Genomic DNA, 27,548 nt, shown 5'->3' on the forward strand with positions numbered 1-27,548 from the left:
CCTTCACATCCTTTGTTAGTTGTATTCCTAGGTATTTTATTCTCTTTGTAGCAATTGTGAATGACAGTTCATTCTTGATTTGGCTCTCTTTAAGTCTGTTATTACTGTATAGGAATCCTTGTGATTTCTGCCCACTGATTTTTGTATCCTGAGACTTTGTTGAAGTTGCTTATCAGTTTCAGGAGATTTTGGGCTGAGACCATGGGGTCTTCTAAATATACAATCATGTCATCTGCAAATAGAAACAATTTGACTTCCTCCTTTCCTGATTAAATACCCTTTATTTCTTTTTCTTGCCTGATTTCTCTGGCCAGAACTTCCAATACTATATCAAATAGGAGTGATGAGAGAGGCATCCTTGTCTAGTGCCACATTTCAAAGGGAATACTTCCAGTTTTTGCCCATTCAGTATGATATTGGCTGTGGGTTTGTCATAAATATCTTTTATTATTTTGAGATACATCTCATCAATACCTAGTTCATTGAGGGTTTTTAGCATAAAGGGCTGTTGAATTTTGTCAAAGGCCTTCTCTGCATCAATTGAGATAACCATGAGGTTTTTGTCTTTGGTTCTGTTTATGTGGTGAATTACGTTTATAGACTTGCATATGTTGAACCAGTCTTGCATCCCCAGGGTGAAGCCTACTTGATCCTGATGGATAAGGTTTTTGATGTCCTGTTGCAATTGGTTTGCCAGTATTTTATTGAAGATTTTTGCATCTATGTTCATCAAGGATATTGGCCTGAAGTTTTCTTTTCTCATTGAATCTCTGCCAGGCTTTGGTATCAAAGAGGAGGTGGTACAACTCCTTCTGAAACTATTCCAAACAATCCAAAAAGAGGGCGAATCCCAAGGATTGTATGTCTGGTAGAATTCAGCTGTAAACCCATCTGAACCTGGATTTTTTTTGGTTGGTAGGCTATTAATTGCTGCCTCAACTTCAGCCCTTGTTATTGGTCTATTTAGTGTTTTGACTTCTTCCTGATTTAGGCTTGGGAAGGTACAAGTGTCCGGGGATTTATCCATTTCTTTCAGGTTTACTGGTTTAAATGGATAGAATTGTGAGTAATCTCTGATGGTAGTTTGTATTTCTGTGGAATCGGTGGTGATATCCCCTTTATCATTTTGTATTGCATCTGTTTGATTCTTCTCTCTTTTCTTTTTTATTAATCTGGCTAGCAGTCTGTCTATTTTGTTCATCTTTTCAAAAAACCAGCCTCTGGATTTATTGATTGTTTTGAAGGGTTTTTGTGTCTCTATATCTTCAGTTCTGTTCTGATCTTAGTTATTTCTTGTCTTTTGCTAGCTTTTGAGTTTTTTTGATCTTGCTACTCTAGCTCTTTCAATTTTGATGATAGGGTGTCGATTTTAGATCTTTCCTTGCTTCCCATGTGGGCATTTATTGGTATAAATTTTCCTCTCGACACTGCTTTAAATGTATCCAAGAGATTCTGGTACATGTGTCTTCATTCTCATTGGTTTTGAAAAACATCTTTATTTCTGCTTTCATTTCATTGTTTATCCAGTCAGCATTCAAGAGGCAGTTGTTCAGTTTCAATGTAGTTGTGCGGTTCTGAGTTTCTTAATCCTGAGTTCCAATTTGATTGCACTGTGGTCTCAGAGACTGTTTGTTATGATATCTGTTCTTTTTCATTTGCCGAGGAGTGATTTATTTCCCATTATGTGGTCAATTTTAGAGTAGGTGTGATGTGGTGCTGAGAAGAATGTATATTCTGTGGCTTTGGGGTGGAGAGTTCTGTAAATGTCTATTAGTTTTGCTTGGTCCAGGTGTGAGTTCAAGTCCTGGATATCCTTGTTAATTTTCTGTCTTGTTGATCTGTCTAATATTGACAATGCGGTGTTAAAGTCTCCCACTATTATTGTGTGGGAGTCTAAGTCTCTTCGTAGGTCTTTAATAACTTGCTTTATGTATCTGGGTTCTCCTGTATTGGGTGTGTATATATTTAGGATTGTTAGCTCTTCTTGCTGCATTGATCCTTTTAGCATTATGTAATGACCTTCTTTTTCTCTTGATCTTTGTTGCTTTATAGTCTATTTTATCAGAGACTGGGATTGCAACTCCTGCTTTTTTTTTTTTTTTTTTTTTTTGCTCTCCATTTGCTTGTTAAATCTTCCTCTATCCCTTTATTTTGAACCTATGTGTATCCTTGAACATGGGATGGGTTTTCTGGATACAGCACACTGATAGGTTTTGACTTTTTATCCAATTTGCCAGTTTGTGTCATTTGATTGGGGCATTTAGCCCATTTGTATTTAAGGTTAATATTGTTATGTGTGAATTCGATCCTGCCCTTTTGATGCTATCTGGTTGTTTTGCCCATTAGTTGATGGACTTTCTTCATTGTGTCCATGCTCTTTAACATTTGGTATGTTTTTGGAGTGGCTGGTGCTTTGTGTTCCTTTCTATGTTTAGTGCTTCTTTCAGGAGCTCTTGTAAGGCAGGCCTGTTGGTGATGAAATCTCTCAGCAATTGCTTGTTCATAAAGGATTTTATTTCTCCTTCGCTTATGAAGCTTAGTTTGCCCAGATATGAAATTCTAGGTTGAAAGTTCTTTTCTTTAAGGTTGTTGAATATTGGCCCCCACTCTCTTCTGGCCTGTAGGGTTTCTACTGAGAGATTTGTCATGAGTCTGATGTGCTTCCCTTTGTGGGTAACCCGACCTTTCTCTCTGTCTGCCCTTTGCATTTTTTCCTTCATTTCAACCCTGGTTAATCTGACAATTATGTGCCTTGGGGTTGCTCTTCTTGAGGGATATCTTTGTGGTTTTCTCTGTGTTTCCTGGACTTGATTATTGGCCTGCCTTGCTATGTTGGGGAAGTTCTCCTGGATAAAATGCTGAAGAGTGATTTCCAGCTTGGATTCATTCTCTCTGTCACATTGAGGTACACCTATCAAATGTAGATTTGGTCTTTTCACATAATCCCATATTTCTTGGAGGCTTTGTTTATTTATTTTTACTTTTTTTCCTGTAATCTTGATTTCTCATTTTATTTCATTGAGTTGATCTTCAGTCTCTGATATCCTTTCTTCTGCTTGGTTGATTCGGCTACTGTAACTTGTGTATGCTTCACGAAGTTCTCGTGTTGTGTTTTTCACCTCCATCAATTCATTTGTATTCTCCTCTAAGCTGTTTATTTTTGTTAGCATTTTGTGAAATATTTTTTCAAGGTTCTTAGTTTCTTTGCAGTGGGTTACAGCATGTTCTTGTAGCTCAGAGAAGTTTGTTATTACCCACTTTCCGAAGCCTGTTTCTGTCAATTCATCAGACTCATTCTCCATCCAGCTTTGTTCCCTTGCTGGTGAGGAGTTGTGATCCCTTGGAGGATGAGAGGCATTCTGGTTTTGAGTGTTTTCATCCTTTTTGCACTGGTTTCTTCCCATCTTTGTGGATTTATATACCTGTGGTCTTTGTAGTTGGTGAATTTCAGAAGGGATGTCTGAGTGGATGTCCTTTTTGTTGATGATGAAGTTATTTCTTTCTGATTTTTAGTTTTCCTTTTAACAGTCAGGCCCCTCTGCTGCAGGCCTGCTGCAGATCCCCTCCAGACTCTTTGCCTGGGGATCACCTGTGGTGGCTGCAGAATAGTAAGGGTTGCTGCCAGTTTCTTCTGTTATCTTTGTCCCAGAAGGATACCTGCCTGATGTCAGCCTGAGCTCTCCTTTATGAGGTGTCTCTATGGATACACAGGGGTCGGGAAGCTGCTTGAGGAGACAGTCTGTCCCTTTTAGGAGCTCAAGTGCTGAGCTGTGAGCTCTGTTGTTCTGTTCAGAGCTGCTGGACAGGTACATTTGAGTCTGATGCAGTGTAACTCATAACTACCTTTTCTTCCTAGGTGCTCCATCCTGGGAGGGTGGGGCTTTATTTATACATTCCTGATGTGCTGCTGCCTTTGTTCAGAGATGCCCTGCCAACCAAGGAGGTAGCCTAGTCATAGTCTGCCAGCAGAGGCATTGCTGAGCTGCCATGGGCTCTGACCAGTTGCTATGTGAACTTCCTTGAGGTTTTGTTTATAGAGGTATAGTTAGAACTCCCTTGGTAATGTAGGTCTGCCTCAGTAATGGTGGACTCCCTCAGTAATGGCAGACTGCCTCTGTAATGGTGGACTGCTGCAGTAATGGCAGATTGCCCTGGTAATGGCAGACTGCCTAGGTCATGGTGGACTGCCTCGGTAATGGTGGACGTCCTTCCCACCGCAGAGTTGGACCATCCCGGGTCCTGCTGTGCTTGCTGTGAAACTTTCAATCCAGAGCATTTCAGATTGCTGGTCTTTGTGGGGGTGGACCCACCAAGGTAGATCACCTGGCTCCCTGTTTCAGCCCCCTTTTTTTCAGCTGAATGGATGACTGTCTCTTAGTCATTCCAGGCACCAGTTGAAATGGCTGCCAAGATTTCTGTGAGTTTTTGTGTGGAGACCTGCTGTGCCAGCTGAGACAGCCATGCTGGAAACTCGTGTTGCTTTTCAGCCAGGGAATCTCCTGGTCTATGGGTAGGAAAAACTCATTTGGAAATGTGGTGATCACTCATCCTCTGCCTTCTCGCTGGGAGCTGCACTCCAGAGCTGTTACAATTTGGTCATCTTGGATCCCATCTCTAGTATGTGCTACTTTTAATAATTTTAAAGTAAGCTGTGTCACCCAGGCTGGAGTACAGTGGCACGATCTCAGCTTATTTTAACCTACCCCTCCTTGGTTCAAGCAATTCTTTTCCCTTAGCCTCCCAAGCATTTGGAAGTGCAGGCATGTGCCACCACACCTGGCTAATTTTTTTGTATTTTTATTGGAGATGGGGTTTCACCATGTGGGCCATGCAGGTCTCAAATTCCTTTTCTCAAGTGATCCTTTCTCCTCGGCCTCCCAAAGTGTTGGGATTACAAGAATGAGCCATCTAGCCTGCTTGAATGAACATCTTTTGAAAAGGTTGTTGCTTTTCACTGTAATTGGGAGTTGCCTACTGGGACAGTTAGCTAAGTGTCAAGCTGGATTCTTAAAAAGGCTGCAGTTTGAATCTTGCATTTTTAGGTCACGTTCTGTGTTTTTTTCTGCTTGTGTTGGTTATTCAGAATAGAAGAGAAAGTGGTGAGAGCTTGCAAGCATGTGGACCCCCAAATATGTTCCTTGTTTTTTCATTTATTTTCAGCCACTTTGCATGTTACCGTTCTTTTTTTTTCCTAATGTTCTGATTGCTTTGTGAAAAACTTCTCGCAGCACAAGTGTTATTTTTAAATTAGAGGATGTTGTGGCTGGAAAGATGTGCCACTGCTTCCAGAAGAAAAAAAAAATGAGGGCTGTCTTCTTCTAAGTACAAAATTTCTTCTAAAGGAAGTGAGCGTGGTCTCCTTGGATAATGTGAGACCTATTTACACTCCCTTTATTTTCAGAGGACTGTCACATTTCCTCACTTTTATGTGGCTTAAATCCTGACATTAATAACACTTGCTACCAAATACAGGCAGACCTACCTCCCCTACCCCAAGCACTTTCATCCTGTGTTTACATGGTTGGTTTGTTCCCTTTCTTGGAAAGGTCCAGGGCTGAGTGGGGGTGTCTGTGCAGAAAGAGTTCATGATGAGACATCATGTCACTGAGGGGTTGTGAAATCACCTCTGTAATTTAGAACTTTGCCAGTGGCAATTACCATGGTGAAGGGTTTCTTCCTGTCAGTTAGTGACATCATGCAGACTTTGAAAGAGAGCTGCTTTGTCATAGGAAATGGTGTCCAAAAAATCTTATTCCTGAAAATGTGATGACTCTTTTTCAGCAGGGGTTATGTCCAGGCCTCACTGGAAGAGCTAAGACTGAGAGGCCTGAGGACTTTACAAAGAGCAGTCAGGGAGCAAGGGACCAGGTGTTGTAATTTGGGTGGACTATGGTAAAGAGAGATTCTGCATTCCATCTACAGCCACAGTCAGAAAGAACAAGCTTGAAGGGCCAAGTGTTTTTTTCTGCTGTAAACATTCCTGGGCTTCTCTCAGAGCTGAGTCACCAAGTCTGATGGCCGGGAGAGAATCCCAGGCACCCAAAGCACACCTTGGAACACTCAGTTTCTCAGCATTTACAGTTGTGAGGTCATCCAGTGTCTGCCAGTGATGAGGACGCTACCTTTTTTTCTTCTTAAAAAAATTAAACTTTTTTTATTGTGGTTAAAAGACACATCACATAAAATTTACCATATTAACCATCTCTAAGTGTGCAGTTCAGGAATGTTAAGTACATTCACATTGTACAGCCATCACCACCATTCACTTTCAGAAATTTGTCTTCTTCCCAAACTGACACTTGTACCTGAACACCCCTACTTCCCCAACCCTTGGCACTCACCATTTTTTTTTTTCTGTCTTAATAGATTTCCCAGTCTGGGGACCTCCTATCAGTGAAGCCATGCAGTTTTTTTTTTTTTTTTTTTTTGAGATGGGGTCTCACTCTGTCACCCAGGCTAGAGTGCAATGTCACAATCTTGTCTCATTGCAACCTGTACCTCTCAGGTTCAGGAGATTCCTCTGCCTCATCCTCCCTAGTGGCTGTGATTAGAGGCATGCACCAACACACCTGGCTAATTTATGTATTTTTAGTAGACATGGAGTTTCACCATATTGGTCATGCTGGTGTCAAATTCCTGACATCAAGTGATATGCTCAACTTCACCTCTAAAAGTGCTGCAAGTACAGGCATGAGCCACTGTGACTGACCTGTTTGTTGTTTTATATTTTTAGAGAATGGGTGTCACCATGTTGCTCAGGTCAAGCTCAAACTCTTGGCCTCAAGCAGTCCTGCCTTCTTGGCCTCCCAAAGTGCTGGGATTACAGGTGTAAGCCACCGTGCCAGTCTCATACAGTATTTTTTTAGTGTGTGTGTGTGTATGTGTGTGTGTGTGTGGCTTATTTTACTTTGCATGTTGTCCTCCGAGTTTGTCCATGTTGTAGCATATGTCAGAACTCACTTCCTTTTTGTGGCTGAATGATATTCCACTGCCTGGATCTACCTCACTTTGCTTATGCATTTATCTGTAGATGGACACTTGTGGAGCATGTTTTCTTAATGCTCACAGTAGCTCCACTGTGTGGCCAAGCAGGTAGTGAGAGGTCTGCTCTCCCTCACTCCCACTTGTCATGGGCCTTGTTTATTTTGGAGGGCAGAACAGACTGGAAGTTGTTACCTTGAGCCCACTCACTCATGGTCTCTTTTTACACGCTGCCTGTGCTGTGTCTTTCAGGATGGCAGGAGCTGCAACTCTGCATTGTAAGTCATTCACCTTTTTTTCTGTTTCTGAGGAGCTTTTCCTATTTACGTATTAATTTATTTACTGTTAGAAACTGAGACCTTTCTGTATTTAAAGTTGATTTTGAAAATTATTTGCTTAAGCACTAACATCTCATGCTTTTGGCTTTCTGGAACAAGTGGGCTCCTAAGAGGCATGTGGGAGTAATCTTTGTCTCCCTGCAGAGATACTGCCTTGGTGCCAGGCCTCTGCCCCACTTGGATAGTAACTGGGATGGAGAGCAAGATCCAGGCCAGTGCCTCCCTTCTGAGGACTATGGCTCCCAGATCTGAGGTTGCCAGGGTGCTGTTTTCTTCAGAAAACCAAGGGGCTTGAGACTGTTCTTAGATTATCGTGTCCTTTTAGCCTAGGGCGATGATGAGTCTATGGCCATTTTCACTCGGCTTTGGGTCACAGCTCGGTCTGGACACTCACACTGGCACACTCTCTTACTTACTATGACTATTTCCTACTTGGTGGAAGAAAAGGCAAATTTTGATGAGATACTTCAAAGTGTCTTACACATCAATGGTTTGCTCTCTGGAAACAAAGTTCAGTTGGTCCTCATGAACTCACAGCTGCCTCTTGATGTCCTAGGCCCCGTAAGTGGGCCATGGGCTTCATTCCTCCACACATGATGCCACCACTGGGTTTGGCCATTATCATTGTCACTGGGTTTGGCCATCATCATTGTCTTTCCACACAGTGCTTATGAGGCTCTTGCTCTGTTCTCCCTGTGCCATCAGGGGTGTCATCAGCGCTCATGTGGGTCCAGCACTTGCTTCAGTCAGGCTGGCTCAGGGCCTCCCAGGGTATGGCTGGCTCACAGTGCTCACTCAGCTTCTGGGGAAGGTGCCAGAAATATTCCATTTCACAGATGAGGAGGCAGACTCAGAAGTAAAATTGCTGCCTGGGGCTTGGAAACCAGCAGAGCTCAACCTTGAGCCCCCCCAGCTGGGCTTTTCCCCTCTCCATTGTGCTTAATGAGGGAATATCTGTATCTTTTTAATTTTTGTGTGTATTGCTTTTTAAAATGGGAATCTTACTATGTTGTCCAGGCTGGTTTTGAACTCCTAGGCTCAAGCCATCCTCTCACCTTAAACTCCTGAGTAGCTGGGACTGCAAGTGTACACCATGCCTGGCTCTTTACTATTCTTTTTTGTTGGGGGATAAAGTCCTGCCCTGTAGCCCAGGCTGGAGTGCAGCAGTGTGATCTTGGCTCACTGCAACCTTTGCCTTGCAGGTTTAAGAAAATCTACTGCATCTGCCTTCCGAGTGGGTGGGTAATTTTTTTTTTTTTTTTTTCATATTTTTGTAGTAGAAATGGGTTTAACCATGTTGGCCAGGTTGACTGTGGGTGATCTACCTGCCTTGGCCTCCCATAGTGCTAGAATTACAGGCATGAGCCATCACACCTGGCCTCTTTTCTATTGTTAATTACTTTTTTTCTTCCTATAAAGCTCAAGATAAAAGTATTTTAAACTCTACTGCAACTATAAAAAAAATTTATGCATTCTCTTTTTTTTAAAAAAAGACTCAATTGGGCTGGGCTCCGTGGCTCATGCCTGTAATCCTAGCACATTGAGAGGCCAAGAGGGGTGGATCACTAGAGGTCAAGAGTTCAAGACCAGCCTGGCCAATATGGTGACACCCCATATCTACTAAAAATACAAAAATTAGCTGAATGTGGTGGCATATGCCTGTAGTCCCAGCTACTCTGGAGGCTGAGGCACTCCATCTAAGAAAAAAAAAATTAGAAAAAATAAAATAACTGCCTTAATTTAGGTCAGGCATGGTGGCTCACATCTGTAATCATGGCACTTCAGGTAGGAGTCAGAAAATAAGGCTGTTCTGTAACATCCACCTGGGCATAAATATCTCAACCATGAGCTGCCAAGCTTAGTGGAGGAGGCCCAGATGTGCAGCAGGGCTTAGTGTATGTGGAGACTCACTCAGTAAGTAGATGTTTTGAGCTGGCTTCTGCTTGCATGGAAAAGCATGCAGGTTCTTGTCGATGTAAGGGCAGCCTTCCCTCAATGCCCACCCCTGTCTGAAAGCACACCTTGGTTTCTGGTTGGTCTGTGCTCTGAAAGGAAAATTGAACTTCAGGTTTGTTTTAGAAAGGAGAAAAAGATAAGTTTGCTTAGAATCTCAGGAATTGAGCTTGCTGGGGTAGAGACTAATACGTTTCTCATGATAAGTACATTCTTTAACAGACACAGCCCTTTACAATATACCATGACCAAGCCTCCATTAAGGCACACAGAGGCCTTTACTCCTTCATCTTCCTGGCTGCTGAGTGTTCTAATATGATTGTGGCATGGGACTGTTCACCCTTTGCCCTATAAATGAGTATAGTTGCCCTTTCTGTATTTTGCTATGACAATAAAACCACAGCGAATGAACCTTTAAATATTTTCTTAATGTTTGTAAAGGTCTTTTGCATGGCATAGTCATAGAATTGGATTTCCAGAATCCAGAGTGAATGCTTAGGTATTTTGTACATTCTCTTCTACTTTGATTGCACAAGAGTGTCTGTATCTTACAGCGGCACTGAATATTGGGTTTTTGACACGTGTACATTTCTGTTTTTATTTTCAAATTTATGAGCTACCTGACTTTATTCACCAACTATTTGTCTATTGTGTTAAATACCTGAAATCATGTTAAAATTGGTGTTTTTCGGATGTTGCAAAAAAAATTAGGTTATTTTTTGTCTTTTAAAGTTGTTCTTATGTTTTACATATTTCTTTAAAATTTCCTCCTAAATGTATTTATTTTAGCTTTTGTCACATCATCTTCTCCTTCATTGTATATGTTAAATTTTTATTGGTTTTTCTGTATGAAAATTATTTAAAAATAATACTATGATAAAATGTGCATAACATAAAATTCTTCACTTTAATTTATTATTAAGTGTACATAATGTGATGTCAAAGTACATTCACATTGTTTTGCATCCGTTACCACCATCCATCTCCATAACTCTTGTTATCTTGCAGAGTTAAAACTCTACTTTTCTTAAACAACACCTGTTTATTTCCCATTCTGCACTGTGTCTTATAACCACCATTCTACTTTTTGTCTCTGAATTCTGCCATTCTAGGTACATTATGTAAGTGGAGTTATACAATATTTGTTCTTTTAAAATTGGCTTATTTCAGTTAACATAATATCCTTAAACTTCATCGTGTGTCTGAATTTTTTTTAAGGCTTAATCATATTCCATTGCATGTAAATACCATATCATGTTTATCTCTTTATTCACTGATGAAGATGTGGGTTGCTTCCGTCTTTTGGCCTTTGGGAATAGTGTCACCATAATCACAAGCATACAAATATTTCTTTAGTCTCCTGCTTTTAATTCTTTTGGATATATATTTAGTAGTGGAATATCTGGATCATATAATTCTGTGTTCTAAATATAGAATGTACATGTTATGTTTTTTTTTTTTTCAAGAAATGTTTACACTTGCTTATAGTGGCTGTACCATTTTACATTTGGACCAGCAGTAAAAAAAAAAATTCCTATTTCTCCTCATACCTTACACCAATTTCTGTTATAGGGGTTATATTATTGTTTTTAAATACTAGCCATTGTAGTATGTATTTAACATGGTATCTCAATATGATAGGACATTAATTTTTATATTTATTTTATAAACAGATTTTTTATGCAGCCACTATGCCATATCTTTGTATTTATTGAATTTCTTGGGTCTCTAGGTATATTATATTATCTACAAATAGAAATTATGTTTGTATTTTTTTCTGGGAAATCATGTTTGATAATGCTGTATACAGTATGCTAGGCACTGTTCTAAAATGTGTTTAGATAGTAACTCATGACATCAAAAGGTAGTGTGAGCAGGATTAAAAATCTAGACATTTCTAGAATTATGTTTGAGAATGTGACCAAGGACATTTAATAGAGAAGAAAGTTAGCTTGAGGAAGGGCCTGAAGCTAAGCCCCACAACTGCAAAGTCAACTTTGACTAGTTACACATGTTCTTTGTGTCTCACACCACAGAGCCTGTGGTATGGTGATTTCTGGGTTTGGAGTGGAGGCATCTCATGGTCTAGTTCAGGTTCTTTGTGTCCTATGTGGGAGTGGGGACCATGTCAGGCCATTGGGGGTGAGCAGGGGATGCTCTTTTAGCAAGGTTGAGGGGATCATTGTTAACTACAGATATAAATTTCCAGCCAACCATGTGTATTTCAGATCACTTTTTAAAAAAATTCAACACATAGCTAGGTGCAGTGGCTCACCCTGGTAATCCTAGCTACTCAGGAAGCTAAGGCAGGAGGACAGAAATTTGAGACCAGCCTGGGAAACATAGTGAGAATTTAACCAATTTATGTTCTCATTGAATGTGCCCTATATACACATGACCTTTTCAATTACCAGGTAAACTTAGGATAACCTATATATGACAAATTCTGCTGTTAATACTTCTACCTAAGGACTTAATATGTTGATTTTTTTCTGTTTTTGTAATGTCTTAGCAGATTGCCTATGTTACCTATCACACTCTGGTTTAATTATATAAATAAAAAAATATCTTTACCATTGTAGAGCATCTCTGAGTTTGGAGATTTTATTTTATTTTTTGAGATGGAGTCTCAGTCCGTCACTCAGGCTGGAGTGCAGTGGCATAATCTTGGGTCACTGCAACCTCCAGCTTCAGGGTTTAAGTGATTCTTCTGCCTCAGCCTTCTGAGTAACTTGGATTACAGGTGTCTGCCACCATGCCTGGCTAGTTTTGAGATATATATATATATATATATATATATAATTTTTTTTTTTTTGTATTTTTATTAGAGATGGATTTTCACCATGTCAGCCGGGCTGGTCTTTTTTTTTTTTTTTTTTTTTTTTGAGACGGAGTTTCGCTCGTTACCCAGGCTGGAGTGCAATGGCGCGATCTCGGCTCACCGCAACCTCCACCTCCTGGGTTCAGGCAATTCTCCTGCCTCAACCTCCTGAGTAGCTGGGACTACAGGCACGCGCCACCATGCCCAGCTAATTTTTTGTATTAGTAGAGACGGGGTTTCACCATGTTGACCAGGATGGTCTCGATCTCTTGACCTCGTGATCCACCCGCCTCGGCCTCCCAAAGTGCTGGGATTACAGGTGTGAGCCACCACAACTGGCCAGATAATTTTGTTTTAAATTGTGTTTCCCAAAGACTGTACAGAATTACCAGACAGGATATAAACATATGAGGTCCCCACAAAACTTTAATTCAAAGAGGCTTTTCTCTCTTTGGCTTGCACCCAAATGTGCAGGCAGAATATTTATCTATGTATTTGTGATATACAGTCTCTTCCAGAGTAGTTTAAGAACATTTCTAGAAAAAAATAGCTTCATAGCAGAGCAGTTTGTCATTTCAGCTCTATCTTTCAGTGTACTTGGCAACTTCAGATCTCAAAGTACTTCAACACTATCGGGCCCTGAATTCCAACCAGGCTGGCTAAGGTTTTGTGAATTTTGTTTCTCTTTTCAAAAAACTCACTTTTTAATGTTCTTTTTAAATATTTTCTAATTTTTTATTTATTTCTGCTCTGATCTTTATTATTTTCTTCTCCTAATTTTGAATTTGGTTTGCTCTTGTTTTTCTAGGTCTTTATGATACATCAATAGTTTATTTGAAGTCTTTTTTTTTTTTTTTTTCTCTTATTTCTGTTGTAGGCACTTATTGCTATAAACTTTTTTTGTAGTACTGCTAATCCAAAGTCTTGGCATGTTGTGTTTCCATTTTCATTTGTTTCAAGGAAATTTTAAATTTTCTTCTAATTTGTTTTTTGGCTCACTGATTATTCAGGAGTATATTTTAATTTTAATTTCTATTTGTTTGTATAGTTGCCAAAGTTGCTTTTGTTATTGATTTCTAGTTTTACTCTATTATAGTCAGAGAAATATTTAATATAATTTAATTTGGGGGTAAATATTTTAAGAATTACTTTGTGGCCTAATATATAATAAGTCCTTGAGAATAATCCTGGTACTGAGATGTAGAATTTGTATTCTACAGCTGTGGGGTGAAATGCTTGTAAATATCTATTAGATCTATTTGATCCATAGTGCAGATTAAGTCTAATGTTTATTTTTTGATATTACTATGTGGATGATCTAGTCACTGCTGAAAGTAGGGTGTTGAAGTCACCAGCTATTACTGTATGGGGTTTGATTTTTTAATTTATGTTTAATATTTGCTTTATATCTGAATTCTCCAGTATTGGGTGTATATACATTTACAATTATTATATCCTCTTTCTGAACTGAGCACTTTATCATAATATAATGACTATTGTCTGTTTTTATAGCTTTTCTCTTAAAATTTGTTTTGTAAATATAACTATTTGTGCTCTTACTTGGTTTCCATTTGCATGGAATATCTTTTTCCTTTTCTTTATTTTTAGTTGCTATGTGTTTTTATGGGGAATGTGTGTGTCTTTCTAGGCAAGAGATTGTTGGGTCTTTTTTTTTTTTTCAATCCATTTGGCCAGTCTATATTTTTTTATTAATTGGAGATTTTAATTTATTTACATTTAATGTTATTATTGGTAAGTAAATACACTTCTGTCATTCTTTTATCTGATTTTTGATGTCTTTCCTCTCTCCCTGCCTGCCATTTATCCTGTCTTTTATTATGCTGTCAATGTCTTAAACTTGTTAGTATTTTTAATAACAGCAACAGCCTCAAAAAGGAAATGTAAGAGTTTTGGCCTTGAACAGAATGTAGAGAAAGAGTTATTATATTTAATAACTACAGGTAGTTATAGAATAATTTTTTAGTCTCCTCAAAATATGAATAGCTTACATACCACATTTACAGTGCTATAAAATTTTGAGTTTCTCTCTGTACTTAATATTATCAGTGAGTTTTCTACCAGATGTTTTCTTATTCTTATTAATGCCTTTTTTTTTTAGATTAAAAAAGTTCTGTTAGCATTTTTTGCAGGACAGGTCTGGTGTTAATAAAATTCCTCAGTTTTGTTTGTCTATAAAAGTTTTTACTTGTCTTTCTTGTTTGAAGAATATTTGAGCTGGATATAGTATTCCAGGATAAAAATTGTTAGGATTGTTTTGTTTTTGTTTTGTTTCCCAGCACATTAAGTGTGTCATGCCACCGTTTTCTGAGCCGTGAGGTTTTCATTGAAAAGTCTGCTGTGATACATATGGTGCTTGTTTGAATATTATCTGTTTATTTTCTCTTTCTGCTTTTAGAATCTTTTATCTTTGGGAATTTTGTTATTAAAAACTTTTTGGTAGTCTTAAGTTAATTATGCTTGACATTCTATAACTTCTTGTTCTTGAATATTAATATCTTTCTCTAGGTGTAGGAAGTTCTTATTCCTTACCCTGAACTATCTCTATCCCTCCTCTTTAAGGCCATAAGTCCTGGAGTTGCCTTTTTGAGGCTGTTTCCTAGCTCTGATAAGCATGTTTTATTGTTTTTCATTCCCCTCTTCTAACTATATTTTCAAATAGCCTGTGTTCAAACTTACTAATTTTTTCTTCTGCTTGATCAGTTCTGCTGTCAAGAGATTCTGATACATTCTTCAATGTCTTTTGAGTTTTTCAACACCAGAATGTCTTTTTGATATTTCAAAATCACTTTAATTAAATATATTTATTGAATAAGATTCTAATTTATTTGTGTGTTATTCTGAAATTTGTTGAGGTTTCCCAAAAGACCTGTTTTGAATTCTCTGTCTGAAAGGTCACATATATCTGTTACTCAGGAATTGCACATTGGTGTCTTATTTAGTTCATTAAATGAGATCATGTTTTCCTAAATAATCTTAATTTTTGTGAATGTTCATTGATGCCTGGGCTTTAATGAGTTTGGTTTTTAATTTTGTCTTTGCACCTGGGCTTTTTTTTTTTTATATACCTGTTCTTTGAAAGGCATTCTAAGAATTCAAAGGGAATGCAGTGTTGTAATTTAAGTTTTTGTTTATTGCAGTCATATCTGCATTAAGGGAAACCCCAAACCCTGTAACATTGTGATGCTTGCAAACTAGTAGAGACTCTTTTTTTCCCTTTTCTTACATTCTGCCAAATAAATGGAGTCTTTCTCTTCATGCCGAGCTGCCTAGAGCTGGGTTAGGGGTGACACAAGTACCTCTGTGGCCACCATCACTAGAACTTTACTGTTTCAGACTCAAAGCCGGCACAGGACTGAGTCTCACACAAGGCCCACTGTGACCACTGCCTAGCTACTGCTGATGTTCACTGAAGGCCCAAGTTCTCTTCGGTTAGGAGATGGTAAATCCAGCCAGACCCATGTCCTTTCCTTCAGGGCAATCATCTTTGTGAAAGTAACAATGTCATCTGGAACATGGAGTCAGAACCTTTGAAATTTACTTGGTGTCCTATTCTGCTCTGACTTGGCTGGCACTGAAGTGACAAGACAACTATCTTGTCTTCTCTTCCTTTTCTCAAGCATAGGGAGCCACTCTCTTTGGCCACCAACTCTCAAAATCCACAGCAAGTACTGCTGGGCTACTGCTGATATTCATTAAAGACCCAAGTTGCAAGTACTGCTGGGCTACTGCTGATACTCACTGAAGACTCAAGGGCTTTTCCCAGAGCTTACAACAAGTACTGCCGGGCTACTGCTGATACTCACTGAAGACCCAATGGCTCTTCCCAGAGCCCACAGCAAGTACTGTCGGGCTACTGCTAATATTCAATAAAGACCCAAGCATTTTTCCATCAGTTGTGGTGAACTCTGCCAGGCCTGCATCTTTCACGTCATGACAGTGAGCTTCCCTCTGGCCCAGTGTTCCAGAAATGCCATCGAGGAGCTAAGGCCTAAATTCAGAGACCTCAAGAGCCCTTGTTACTCTACCTCACTATGGCTGAGCTGGTAAACAAGTTTCAAAATAAAGTTCTTTTTACTTTTCTCTCTCCTTTCCTCAAGCTGAAGTGTCTCCACATGGCTACCACAACTTGGATTGCACTGGGTCTCATCCAAGGCCTGCAGCAAGTGCTACCTGGTCATTGTTGATGTTTATTCAAGTCCCAAGAGCTCTTCAGTCAGCAGGTGATGAATGCTGCCAGAACTGGGTTTTTCCATTCAATGCAGTATGTTCTCTTCTAGCTCAAGATGTGTCTAGAACTGTTACCCAGGGGCTATGTCCTAGAATGAGGGGCCTCAGGACTTTTCTTGGTGCCATATTCTACTATGGCTTAGATGGTATCCAAATTGCAAGACACTGTCTTCTTTACTCTCTTTTCCGCTCCTCAAGTAGACAGAAAAAGTTTCTCCTGAAGCTTTGAGCTGCACTGCTTGTGTCTGGGGTAAGGATAATGTAAGCACATCTATGGGCATCTCTGTTGGTATCTCACAAGGTCACATGCACTTCAAGTTTTCTGACTGAGTCTAGGAAAACACCAGCATTTGCCCAGAAATTGCAGTTCCTGTGGCTTAGACTGCCTTTGAAATTTATTCAGGACCCCAGAGTGCTTTAGCCCATGGTGGTGGGACTATCTGAAGCTTGGTTTTTGACCACTATAATGGACAATTAACATTTTGACAGGACTGTTATAAGTGTTTTCTCTTTGGGCTCTGGCTGAACTTTGCCCTGTGTTGCTTTCTGCTATGACAGTCAGCACTGAGTTGTACTGCAATGTCTCACCCTCATTGCACTGTTCTTTCTGTAAGCACTCATTTGCTCTTCTTGCCAAGCTGATTTACCAGGAAATGGAGGAGAGGTACTGTTGGCAATCCAGGGCTTGCTTTTTTACCATCTTCAGTTTACTGTTATTACTCTCCTGAGTTTTGGTTCTTATAAAGATGCTTCTTCTTTTGATAGTTTTTCAATTTGTTGTTGCATCAGGGAGGTAATTGTTAGAGGGTTCTGTTTAGTCATCTTGCTCCACTTTTCCTCTGCAGCCATGTTGTTGTAATTAAGTGCCACATGTGAGGCTAAGGTGAGCCCAGAGTCAACCATGAGTGCTTCCAGATATATTTATGAGAGGCGAGTTTAGCTTTAGTTCCAAACAAAGATCATAGAGATTGCTATTTGGGTTTGGCATGGTCAGGTCAAGGCGGCCCATATTCCTGTTGCTGCAGCAAAAATTGCTGGCATGTCTGGCAGAGGAGGACACCTGAGTATTGGAAAGGGGAAGCTCATATTTTGTTTTTTATATGATTTTATTGTTTCTGAACTGCTCTTGTGATAAAGAAGAGAAAAAGGCAGACTTTATCTGCAATTCTAGGTTCTTCTGCCTGTGGGTTTGGTGATATAGGGGAAGGAGATTTGCTGATGCTTCAAAGGCATATTTTAAAGATGCAGGTGTAAGTTGTGGAGATTATAATGTGTCTTGGGATTACACAGAAGGAGAAAAATGAAAAACTGGCTTATTCTAAGGTGAATATGTTTCAGGTCAGGTAGTGTGTCCACTTTTCCTTCTGAAATGTCATGTTTGTAAAATTTGCAAATGTTTACTTCTCTACTTGTGATGTTCCTGCCTAATAAGTTTCTTTTAACTTCTTTTCCCTCTTTTTTTTTTTCTTATAATAGGCAAGGGACTCTGAGAAATACTTCTTTCTTATATGTCAGAGCCTTCTCTTTATTCTCTGCATCCAGCATGTAATAAGCCAAGAAAAGTCATCACCATGAATTTATGACATGTAATGTTACAAATGTTCCTTTTGAGGCTTTTGAACATGGGAAGTTGTGGATGCCCAAGATTCCTGTTAGAGATGGGATGAGGTCCTTCGATATCAGTGAGGAAAAAGGCTGTTAGCTTTCATTAACTCTATGCCAAGCAAATTATAAAAATACACATTTAATGAGAATGGCCTTTATAGCCCAGGAAAACTCAGAAAGTGCTGAATAACAAATAGATGCTGGGCATGGTGGCTGATGCCTGTAATCCCAGCTATTTGGGAGGCTGAGGTGGGAGAATCTCCTGTGGTCAGGAGTTCAGAACCAGCCTGGCCAACATGGTGAAACCCCATCTCCACAAAACTACCAAAATTTTCTGGGCATGATGGTGGGTGTCTGTAATCCAAGCTATTCAGGAGGCTGAGGTGGGAGAATCATTTGAGCCTGGTAGGCAGAGGTTACAGTAGGCCAACATGCCATTGCACTCCAGCTTGGGTGACAGAGTAAAACTACATCTAAAAAAATAATTAGAAGCAGCTGCCTCTCTAGGATGCTAAAACTAAACTTATTTATAGACACCATTAGAGATTACAGAACATGGGAAATAGTTGCAGCTTAAGCTTTCCTTAAAACTGATGTTTCTTTATGACTAGATTCAGATTAAGTTGACTCTTTTTTGAGTTCATAGTATCACAGTAGTGTTTGATAATCCTGTGCACATCACCATCTGAAATCAATTTATTTTATTATAGTTGATGTGAATTGTATTCACTTGGTAAATATGTTCTTCAGATTTTTTCTACTCTAGAGTTATCTATTTTAATTTTTATTATTAATCAGTACTTAGGGGAGATTTATTAACTGATGGGCAAAAAACCAAAAAGATTAAACTGCCAGGAACTCTCAGCCAGCAAGAGGATTCCAGCTTGAGTGGGGGGTGCACGGGAAAGAAAGAAGACAGACAGATGGGGTCAGGAGGGTTGAGGAGTCAGTGCTCCAACAACTTTACTTTCAGAAGCTCTGTATATATACATTTTTCAGACTTCTGTTCCTCAATTGTTACAGCTAGATAAGTAATCAGTGGACAAATCATGTGCTCACAACTATGCAAGGTAAAAGATTAACAAATGCCATACGTCCTCATAAAAGGTTAATGATTGTTTATGTTTATGCTAAAGCATTGTTCCTTGTGAATGCATTCTTTCTCTAGTTTATCTTTAAGGTGGTTCTCCTTTTTTCCTGGATATCTGATCTCAAGTTCCTCCTTCCCAGAGACACTGTATCTGGATTCTAGCCTCCCTGTATTGTGAAACTCGCTCTACAAGATTTCACACAGGAAGGCTCCCAACATTAAACTGAATTTAATCTGATAGTTCTTTTTTCTTAGATTCTCTTGACATATAGCGTGCTGTAAAAAATGAAGACTCTCATCTTCATTTACTGGTCAAATAATCTGAAAACCTGTGCTGTGCCACTTACTATATTTTTGACAAAATATTATCCTTGGGCCAAAAGCAATGACACCAGTGGCAAACTTGTTAGAAATTCAAAAACTCAAGCTTTATTCTAAATCTCCAGAATCAACATCTACATTTTAACAAGAGCTCCTGTTTATTGTTGCACACAATAAGATTTGAGAAATGCGTTTCTATTTTACTATGAAGTTTTTATTTACTAACTGTAGAGAGCTTATTTTATATTATATAAATATAGCTTTCAGAAGTATATGTCTGTGTTGGTGTCCTTCATTTTATACTGTATGATCAAGAAAAGTGTTGTATATACAGTAGTTTTGTGGATCCTATGCCATTTTCTTTTATCAGAGTTAAAGAATACATTAGAGAGTATTTTAGTATTTTATTGGGCCTCGTGCAGTGACTCATGCTTGTAATCCCAGCATTTTGGGAGGCTGAGGTGTGTGGATCACCTGAGGTGAGAAGTTTGAGTCCAGACTGACCGACATAGTGAAACCCTGTCTCTACTAAAAGTACAAAATTAGCTGAGCATGGTGGTGCATGGCTGTAATCCCAGCTACTTGGGAGACTGAGGCAGGTTAATTACTTGAATCCAGGAGCCATTGGTTACAATGAGCAGAGATCATGCATTGCACTCCAGCATTGAAATTCTGTTTCAAATATATACATATATATATATATATATATCATTGGATAATTACACTGATATAAGTCAGAAACAGTTCTTTTTGCTCTCAATTTACCTGATGTAAAGTTTAGAATTCTTCCTATGACCACTTGCTAAATATGTTATGTTTTTCAGGAAATGTTGACATTCAGGGATGTGGCCATAGGATTCTGTCCAGAAGAGTGGGAATGCCTTGATTCTTCTCAGCAACATTTGTATAGGGATGTGATGTTAGAGAACTACAGAAACCTGGTGTTCCTGGGTGAGAATAATTTCAATATACAACTCACATTCCACACTTAATAATTTATTTTGTTTTGTTTTCTCAGAATTTATGCTTTGCATGAATGAGTTTCAGAATTCTGCTTCAAAATAAAGCAAGAAAATGGGTATCTGTTGAGGTAGAAAAACTTTCAAGATGATTTATCTTAACAATAATCTTTTTTAATACCAGAAATGTAGTGGCATAAAATATTGTCACCTACACTTTAAAATCAAATTTTCACCACTAATTTTTTTATTGTTACTGAGTAGTAGAGCTAAGAAACCACAAATTCAAAATGCTATATAAATATTATAAAATTCCCCTTAGGAAACAGTTATGTTGAGATTAATTTTCTAGAATCGTTTATAATGTTCTCTCTTCTCTACTGAGCACAGTACTAGATTGGTAATTGGACTGTTCTAGCAAAAGTTATGTTCTGTTTTTTAATAAAACAGGTCTTGGTGACTCCAAGCCAGAATTAATTACCCATCTGGAGCAAGGAAAAGATCCTTGGAATGTGAAGAGACAGGAGACAGTTGTCAAACACCCAGGTAGGTAGGAGTGAATGAAGAAAATGACACAAATGAGAGTTCCCAGTGTCAAGGAGGGTGCCAGATTTTTAATTATAATTTAAGAGGCTCTCTGCCAATGGAAATAGTTTCTGATTAGCCTACATTTCTTTCTCTTGCTTTGACATAAGGACATCTTTTGTCTCATTCTCATTAACTTTTAATGTCCTCTTCAGTTATGGTTATTTTGATTGTTTTCTTAGTTTACAGTGATAATGAAAGTCTTACTCATAACTTAAAAGAACGTGCGATCTGAATGCTCTTTCATTGCTTTGAAAGAAATAGTAATATCTGTAATTTTGAGAAACTATGTTAAACAATTTTTAAGGTTCTTTTTTTGTATGATGTCTAAAATATATTAGAGTTTTAATGATATTGGGAATTAGTTAAGAAATCCCAGGAACATCAAAAAGATGTATGTTTCTGCTTTATACTTTTCTATCCTACAGGGGTTTTAAATGTGATTTTATAGAAATTTATACTCAGTAATTTAATCAAAACACTAAGCATCTCCCTAAATATAAGAATGTCTAAAATTTTGTTACTTGAAAATGTTACTCTTTTTATATAAACTGATATTGATAAATTAAACTCTCTATGCCTAAATCCCTCAACTGTAATATGCTGCAGTTTATCTGCTTCATACATTTATAAAATAGACTATGTCATTGAGGAGTTTAAAACATTGTTGAGTATATACTAAAAGCTCAATTTTAGCTTTATTTTTAAATAATTTGTATTTCATAATTTTCTCTTTTTTAATATAAGGCTTACTGGGCCTCTGTCATTCAAATATATGTGTATATGTATATATACACACAATGCTTATAGGTATACATCTGTGTATATATGTATGTGTTTTTAATGTGAATATTTTCACATATAATAACTGAATATTTTGATATTTATTGTATACAGTTCATTGATTTTATATGTATGCATACTAAATGGTTAGTATAATAAAATTAGTGAACAAACAGATGTATCACCTTATATAGTTACCTTTTGTGTAGTGAGAACAATTAAGATCTGTCAGCAAATTTTCAGCCTACATAAGAGCATTATTAACTATAGTCATCAAGCTGTAAATTAAGTCACCATAAATTGTTTTATGACTAAAAATTTGTACCATTTGAACAACATCTCTTATTTTCCCCACCTTTTGTTTCTTCAAGTGGGGTAAATTTTCTGCTTTTTTTCTTTTTGTAAAAAATCTATTTATTTTACTTTAGGTGCATACTGTATCTGGCATTTCTTCCCATGTTATCCTTCCCCACCGCCTTTTTTTCTTTTGTCCTGAGATCCTTTGCTGAAATTTGGAAAGCAATACATAGCCATCTAATCTAATATTGAAAGACTTACTTGAGGAGTGATTAAAGCAATACTCCAGGCTATGGATATTTAGTGTTTCACAAACATGTTCTCAGTTGTGTCTTGTTACTTTTATATGTTATTTCTAAGTTAAAGAGATTTTTTCTCATTTTCTTTTAAGAATTTATAATCTTTTGCTTTTCTAGTTGATTTTGACATTGCAATACTTTAGTATTGTGACAAGCATTTACCTTTCTTCTCAGCATTACTTTATCATTGTGTTGGTTGTGTTGGACAGTCTTAAGCTAAACCTGGTTACCTTCTGCAGCATAGAAAAGTTCCAGGAATGCGAAAGAGGGGAAATAATAGTCATACACTTAGTATAAATGATTTAGCAGGTAACATATGTGAAAGCTTCAAAAGTAAAAGAGAAAAACCACAGTTTAAAATAGGGATTGAAATTTTGTGTTCCAAATGGAATTGATTCTTAAAAACCAGGTTTGTTTATGTTACTGTGATGGAGAAAAATTTTGTGATGTATGCTTACTATGCTCTTAAATTCTCTAAGTGCGTGCATTTTCAAAAACCACTATGTTAGATTGTTTTAAAAGATCTGTTTTTACATTACATTAGACATCTATGAGAGGAGTAATGGAAGCATTAAAATTTGGTTAAGAGATTCCAGAGGCACCAGAAACAAATGTCATATTTTCTCTGCCTTGTAATTTCCAGTCAGGTGATCATATAAAAAACGAGACAGAACTTTCATCAGAGCACAAAACATCTATGACAAATAACTTAATGGTTGAATATTTGATTTTACTTAGTCACCACATAAATTTATTAAAAACACTAATATCATAGGTTACTTACAACACTGCTCGGCATATAGTAAACTCCCAATTATTACTAATTTTTTAATAACTATTCCATAATTTTATCTTACTATGAAGATTAGTAGGACTGTGAAGATTAGTAGAAATGGAGGACTGTGTCCTACATTTTTTCTTTTTACTTTCTCATTCTCTGTATGCCAACTTTGCCTGTAACTTCACAAGTTCTAAGGTAATGTACTTGAATGTATATGTTATATAAAAACAGAATTATATAATTAATAGGCACCTCATTCGTTAAAAATTTTTATACATTTACTGAATATAAAAAGTTACTAGCGAGAGAGAGATCCAAGATGGCTGATGATTAGCAGCTCGGGCACGTACCTCCCAGTGAAAGCGCAAAGAACGAGAGGACGCCACACTTTCAGACGAATATTAGTTGCTCACGGACCAGGAGATTCCCAGTGGAGGAGCTCCACGGGTCGCCAGCGCGACTCTTGTGGCCGGCGTGGCGGTTTTGCTGGTGCCTTAGCACGCCAGTTCTTGGTGCAGAGTCCGGAGATTCCCAGGCAGAAAAGCACCATCAATCTTAACACTGCTGTTTTGGCCGGCTCAGTAGATTGCTCAGATTTCGGCGCAGGGAATCAACAATTGGACGTCAGAGACCCAGTTAGAAAGTCGGTAATTATAAAGACAACAGAAGGACAAATATATAATGAAGGGAAGAAACCAGCGTAAAAAGGTAGAGAATACTCAAAATCAGAATGCCTCTCCCTCTACAGGGGATTGCAATTCCTCATCAGTAACGGAACAAGGCTTAATAGATTACACGTGTGTTCCAATAACAGAAGCAGGTTTCAAAACGTGGGTGCTTCTGTGAATTAAAAGAACTTGTTCTAACCCAATGCAAAGAAACTAAGTACCTTGAAAAAAGGTTTGATGAAATGTTAACGAGAATGGACAATTTAGAGAAGAATATAAGTCAATTGATGGAGCTGAAAAACACAACACGAGAACTTCGCGAAGCATGCACAAGTTTAAACAGTCGAATTGATCAAGCAGAAGGAAGGATATCAGAAGTCGAGGACCAGCTCAGTGAAATGAAACGAGAAGACAAGAATGCAGAAAAAAGAATGAAAAGGAATGAGCAAAGTCTCCAGGAAATATGGGACTATGTGAAAAGACCTAATTTACGTTTGATAGGTGTACCTGAATGTGATGAAGAGAATGAATCCAAGTTGGAAAATACTCTTCAGGATATCATTCAGGAAAATTTTCCCAACTTAGCAAGGCAAGGTAATATTCAACTCCAGGTAATACAGAGAACACCACAAAGATATTCTTCAAGAAGACCAACCCCAAGGCACATAATCGCCAGATTTATTAGGGTTGAAATGAAGGAGAAAATACTAAGGGCAGCCAGAGAGAAAGGTCAGGTTACCCATAAAGGGAAACCTATCAGACTTACAGCAGATCTCTCAGCAGAAACCCTACAAGCCAGAAAAGAGTGGGGACCAATATTTAACATCCTTAAAGAAAAGAACTTTCAACCCAGAATTTCCTATCCAGCCAAACTAAGCTTTATGAGCGAAGGAAAAATTAAATCTTTTTGCGAACAAACAAGTACTTAGAGAGTTCACCACCACCAGGCCTGCTTTACAAGAGCTTCTGAAAGAAGCACTATACATATAAAGGAACAACCAATATCAGCCTTTCCAAAAATATATCAAAAAGCAAAGAACTTTAACACAATAAAAAATTTACATCAACTAATGGGCAAAACAGCCAGCTAGCATCAAACGCCGGTATTAAACTTATATATATTTTAATTGGATAAAAAGCCAAAACCCATCGGTATGCTGCATCCAGGCCCATCTTATATGCAACAATACACAAAGACTCAGAGAGAAGGAGGAAGATTTACCAATCAAACAGAGAGTAAAAATAAACTAATAAACAAAAAGCAGGAGATGCAATTCTCGCCTCTGGTAAAGTAGACTTTAAAGCAACAAAGATCAAAAGAGGCAAGGAATGACATTACATAATGGCAAAAGGATCAATGCAACAAGAAGAGCTAACGATTCTATAGATCAACGAGATAGAAAATTAACAAGGATATTCAGAACTTGAACTCAGACCCGGAACAAGTAAACTTAATAAACATTTATAGAACGCTCCACTTCAAATACACAAAACATACATTACCACCTCACACCTATTCCAAAGGTGACTATATAATTGGAAGTAAATCACTCCTCAGTAATCGCATAGCATTTCATAGGTTTAAATTAAATATTGGTTGGCTGTTTGTTTGTTATCTTCTTCCCTTATTCCTTCCTGACTACATCATTAAGTATAATTATCAGTATAAAAGAGGTTTTCAATACCCATTACTAAATTGCATTCTAGCCTGGGCAAGAAAGCAATACTCCCATTCTCTCTCCCTCTTTCTTTTCCTTCTCCCTCCTCCCCATTCTCTCTCTCTCTTTCTCTTCCTTTTTCCTCCTTCCTATTCTCTCTCTCTCTTTCTCTTTAAAAAAAAAAAAAAAAAAAAAGATACTGAGTCTCAGAGATCTTCAGTAAATTGCCTAAGAGCTCACTGCTGAGGACCAGAGCTGGGATTCAAATCCATATGCGACTGAATCCAAAACCCCTGCTCTTCAGCAGAGCAGATCTTCCTGCAGTGGCCACTAGAGCAGGGTCAGAGGACCTCCAGGGGATGGTTCTAAGAAGATGGTTCATGGCAAACAAGGTTCAGACCAACCCTCAGGTCTCTTCCAACCAGGTTGTAATAATTGGCTTTGCTTTGTTTGATAATTACAGATGATTTCCAACATGGAGTCTATAATTAGAATATTCATGGTGTAAAAATAACACCCTTTAGGGAAAAATGTAGAATTGATGGGTCACAGGGATTTTTTTAAACAAAGAAAATTGATGCAATATTATTTTAGCTTAAGTGCAAAAAAAAAAAAGAAATCAATTATTTAGATAAGCATATATATATATGCATGTGTGTGTGTCTATGTATACTTCTCTAAATATTTAATATATGTATAAATGTATATGTCATATATGTGTATATATATACATGTATATGTCCTAAACACACACAAACATATATATGACAGCCAGTACCTTACTAGGAACCCCACATAATTCAAGTGGTCTTCTAAATGCTGGTTATACAATACACATTTTTTTTTCTAATGAGAGCCATCATTGCTCCAAGTAGCCACACTATTACTCTTCCTTCTATAGGCAAAAATAACCTCAAAAAAAAAAAAAAAAAAAAAAAAGTTACTAGCATTTTTATTCACTTTTCTCAAACTATGTGATTTAAATAATCATATGCATTTGTTTCTAATTGTTCATTTAGTGTATTAGTGTTTCATACCATATTGTACAGTATTTATAATGTTTATATTATTTAGAAATGTTAATAGTTTGCTTTGCTTCCAAAGGTCAAATTATAACCTTTACATTTTGTGTAAAAATAGCAAAATAATAATGATGTAATAAAGAAGATTCTTCTGTACCATTTCAGTGCTTGTTTCTTTAAATTTGTTAAAGTATGAATGATAATAATGCATTTTCTATAAAATGTTATGGCTTTCATTGTACACTAATGATTCAAACTTCATGGCCTTCTATAGCAAAGACATGGAATCAACCTAGATGCCCAACAGTGGTGGATTGGATGAAGAAAATATGATACCTATACACCCTGAAATACGACATCATCATAAAAACAGGACAAACAAATTCTTTGTAACAATGTTGATGCATATGGAGATCATTATGCAAAGTAAATTAATGCAGAAACAGGAAACCAAAAGATGCATGTTCTTACTTGTAAGTGAGAGCTAAGTATGGGGTTATGTAAATATAAAGATGAAAACAATAGACATGGGGGACCACTAGAGGAGGAAGGGAGAGAATACAAGGGCTAAAAAACTACCTATTGTGTACTGTGATTACTACCTGTATAGTAGTAGTACCCCAAAAGCTTAGCAGTCTATAGTATACCCATATAGCAAACCTACACATGTAACCTCTGAACCCAAAGTAAAAGTTGAAAAAAAAAAACCCAAAATATGTTCTCTTTGTAAATGTGCAGTCATAGTTGAAAACTGTAGCTATCTAGAAGAAGTCTTTCTTTAGTAGTATATTATTCTTAAATTGTTTTCATTAATTTTTTTTTGTTGTTGTTAAATTGTGTTCTGCCATTTTACATTCCTGTGTCTGATTTTAGTACAGGCTATGTCACATTAATTAATTGTGTTTTTGTTTTTATTTACAAAGTAAAATTTTCTATGTCAATATTTAATCCTGTATACATTAAGACAATGAGATATGAATCTATATATTTATTTCCAATATAATTATTTCTGTGTTTGTTTGACTGTATAAATATTGTCCCTCTTTCATGACTTGAAGAGTTGGCTTTGTTTTTTTGGTTGATTGTGAATAGTTGTTTTATTTTTAATTCTAAAAAATACATAACAAAATTTACAATCT

General features: G+C 37.5%; 1 protein-coding gene across 3 annotated transcripts in view; it reads left to right on the forward strand.

The window, feature by feature from the left end:
- The window catches only part of LOC110569393 (zinc finger protein 722-like), a 79,772-nt gene that overhangs the window by 45,324 nt on the left and 6,900 nt on the right, over nucleotides 1-27,548 (forward strand). Inside the window, exons 7-9 of one of the 3 annotated variants that reach the window (XM_064362703.1) lie at nucleotides 20,182-20,308; nucleotides 20,767-20,862; nucleotides 26,684-27,101. In XM_064362703.1, coding sequence (XP_064218773.1) covers nucleotides 20,182-20,308; nucleotides 20,767-20,862; nucleotides 26,684-26,742 — 282 coding nt within the window. In that variant the 3' untranslated portion in view covers nucleotides 26,743-27,101. Of the gene's footprint in view, nucleotides 1-20,181; nucleotides 20,309-20,766; nucleotides 27,102-27,548 lie in introns of those variants that run through there. The other 2 variants (XM_064362702.1, XM_064362704.1) reach the window with 2 other exon arrangements.

The sequence above is a fragment of the Aotus nancymaae genome, unplaced genomic scaffold (genome assembly GCF_030222135.1).
Source record: "Aotus nancymaae isolate 86718 unplaced genomic scaffold, 86718_ANA_hifiasm-v0.15.2.pri h1tg000049l, whole genome shotgun sequence".
Lineage (NCBI taxonomy): Eukaryota > Metazoa > Chordata > Mammalia > Primates > Aotidae > Aotus > Aotus nancymaae.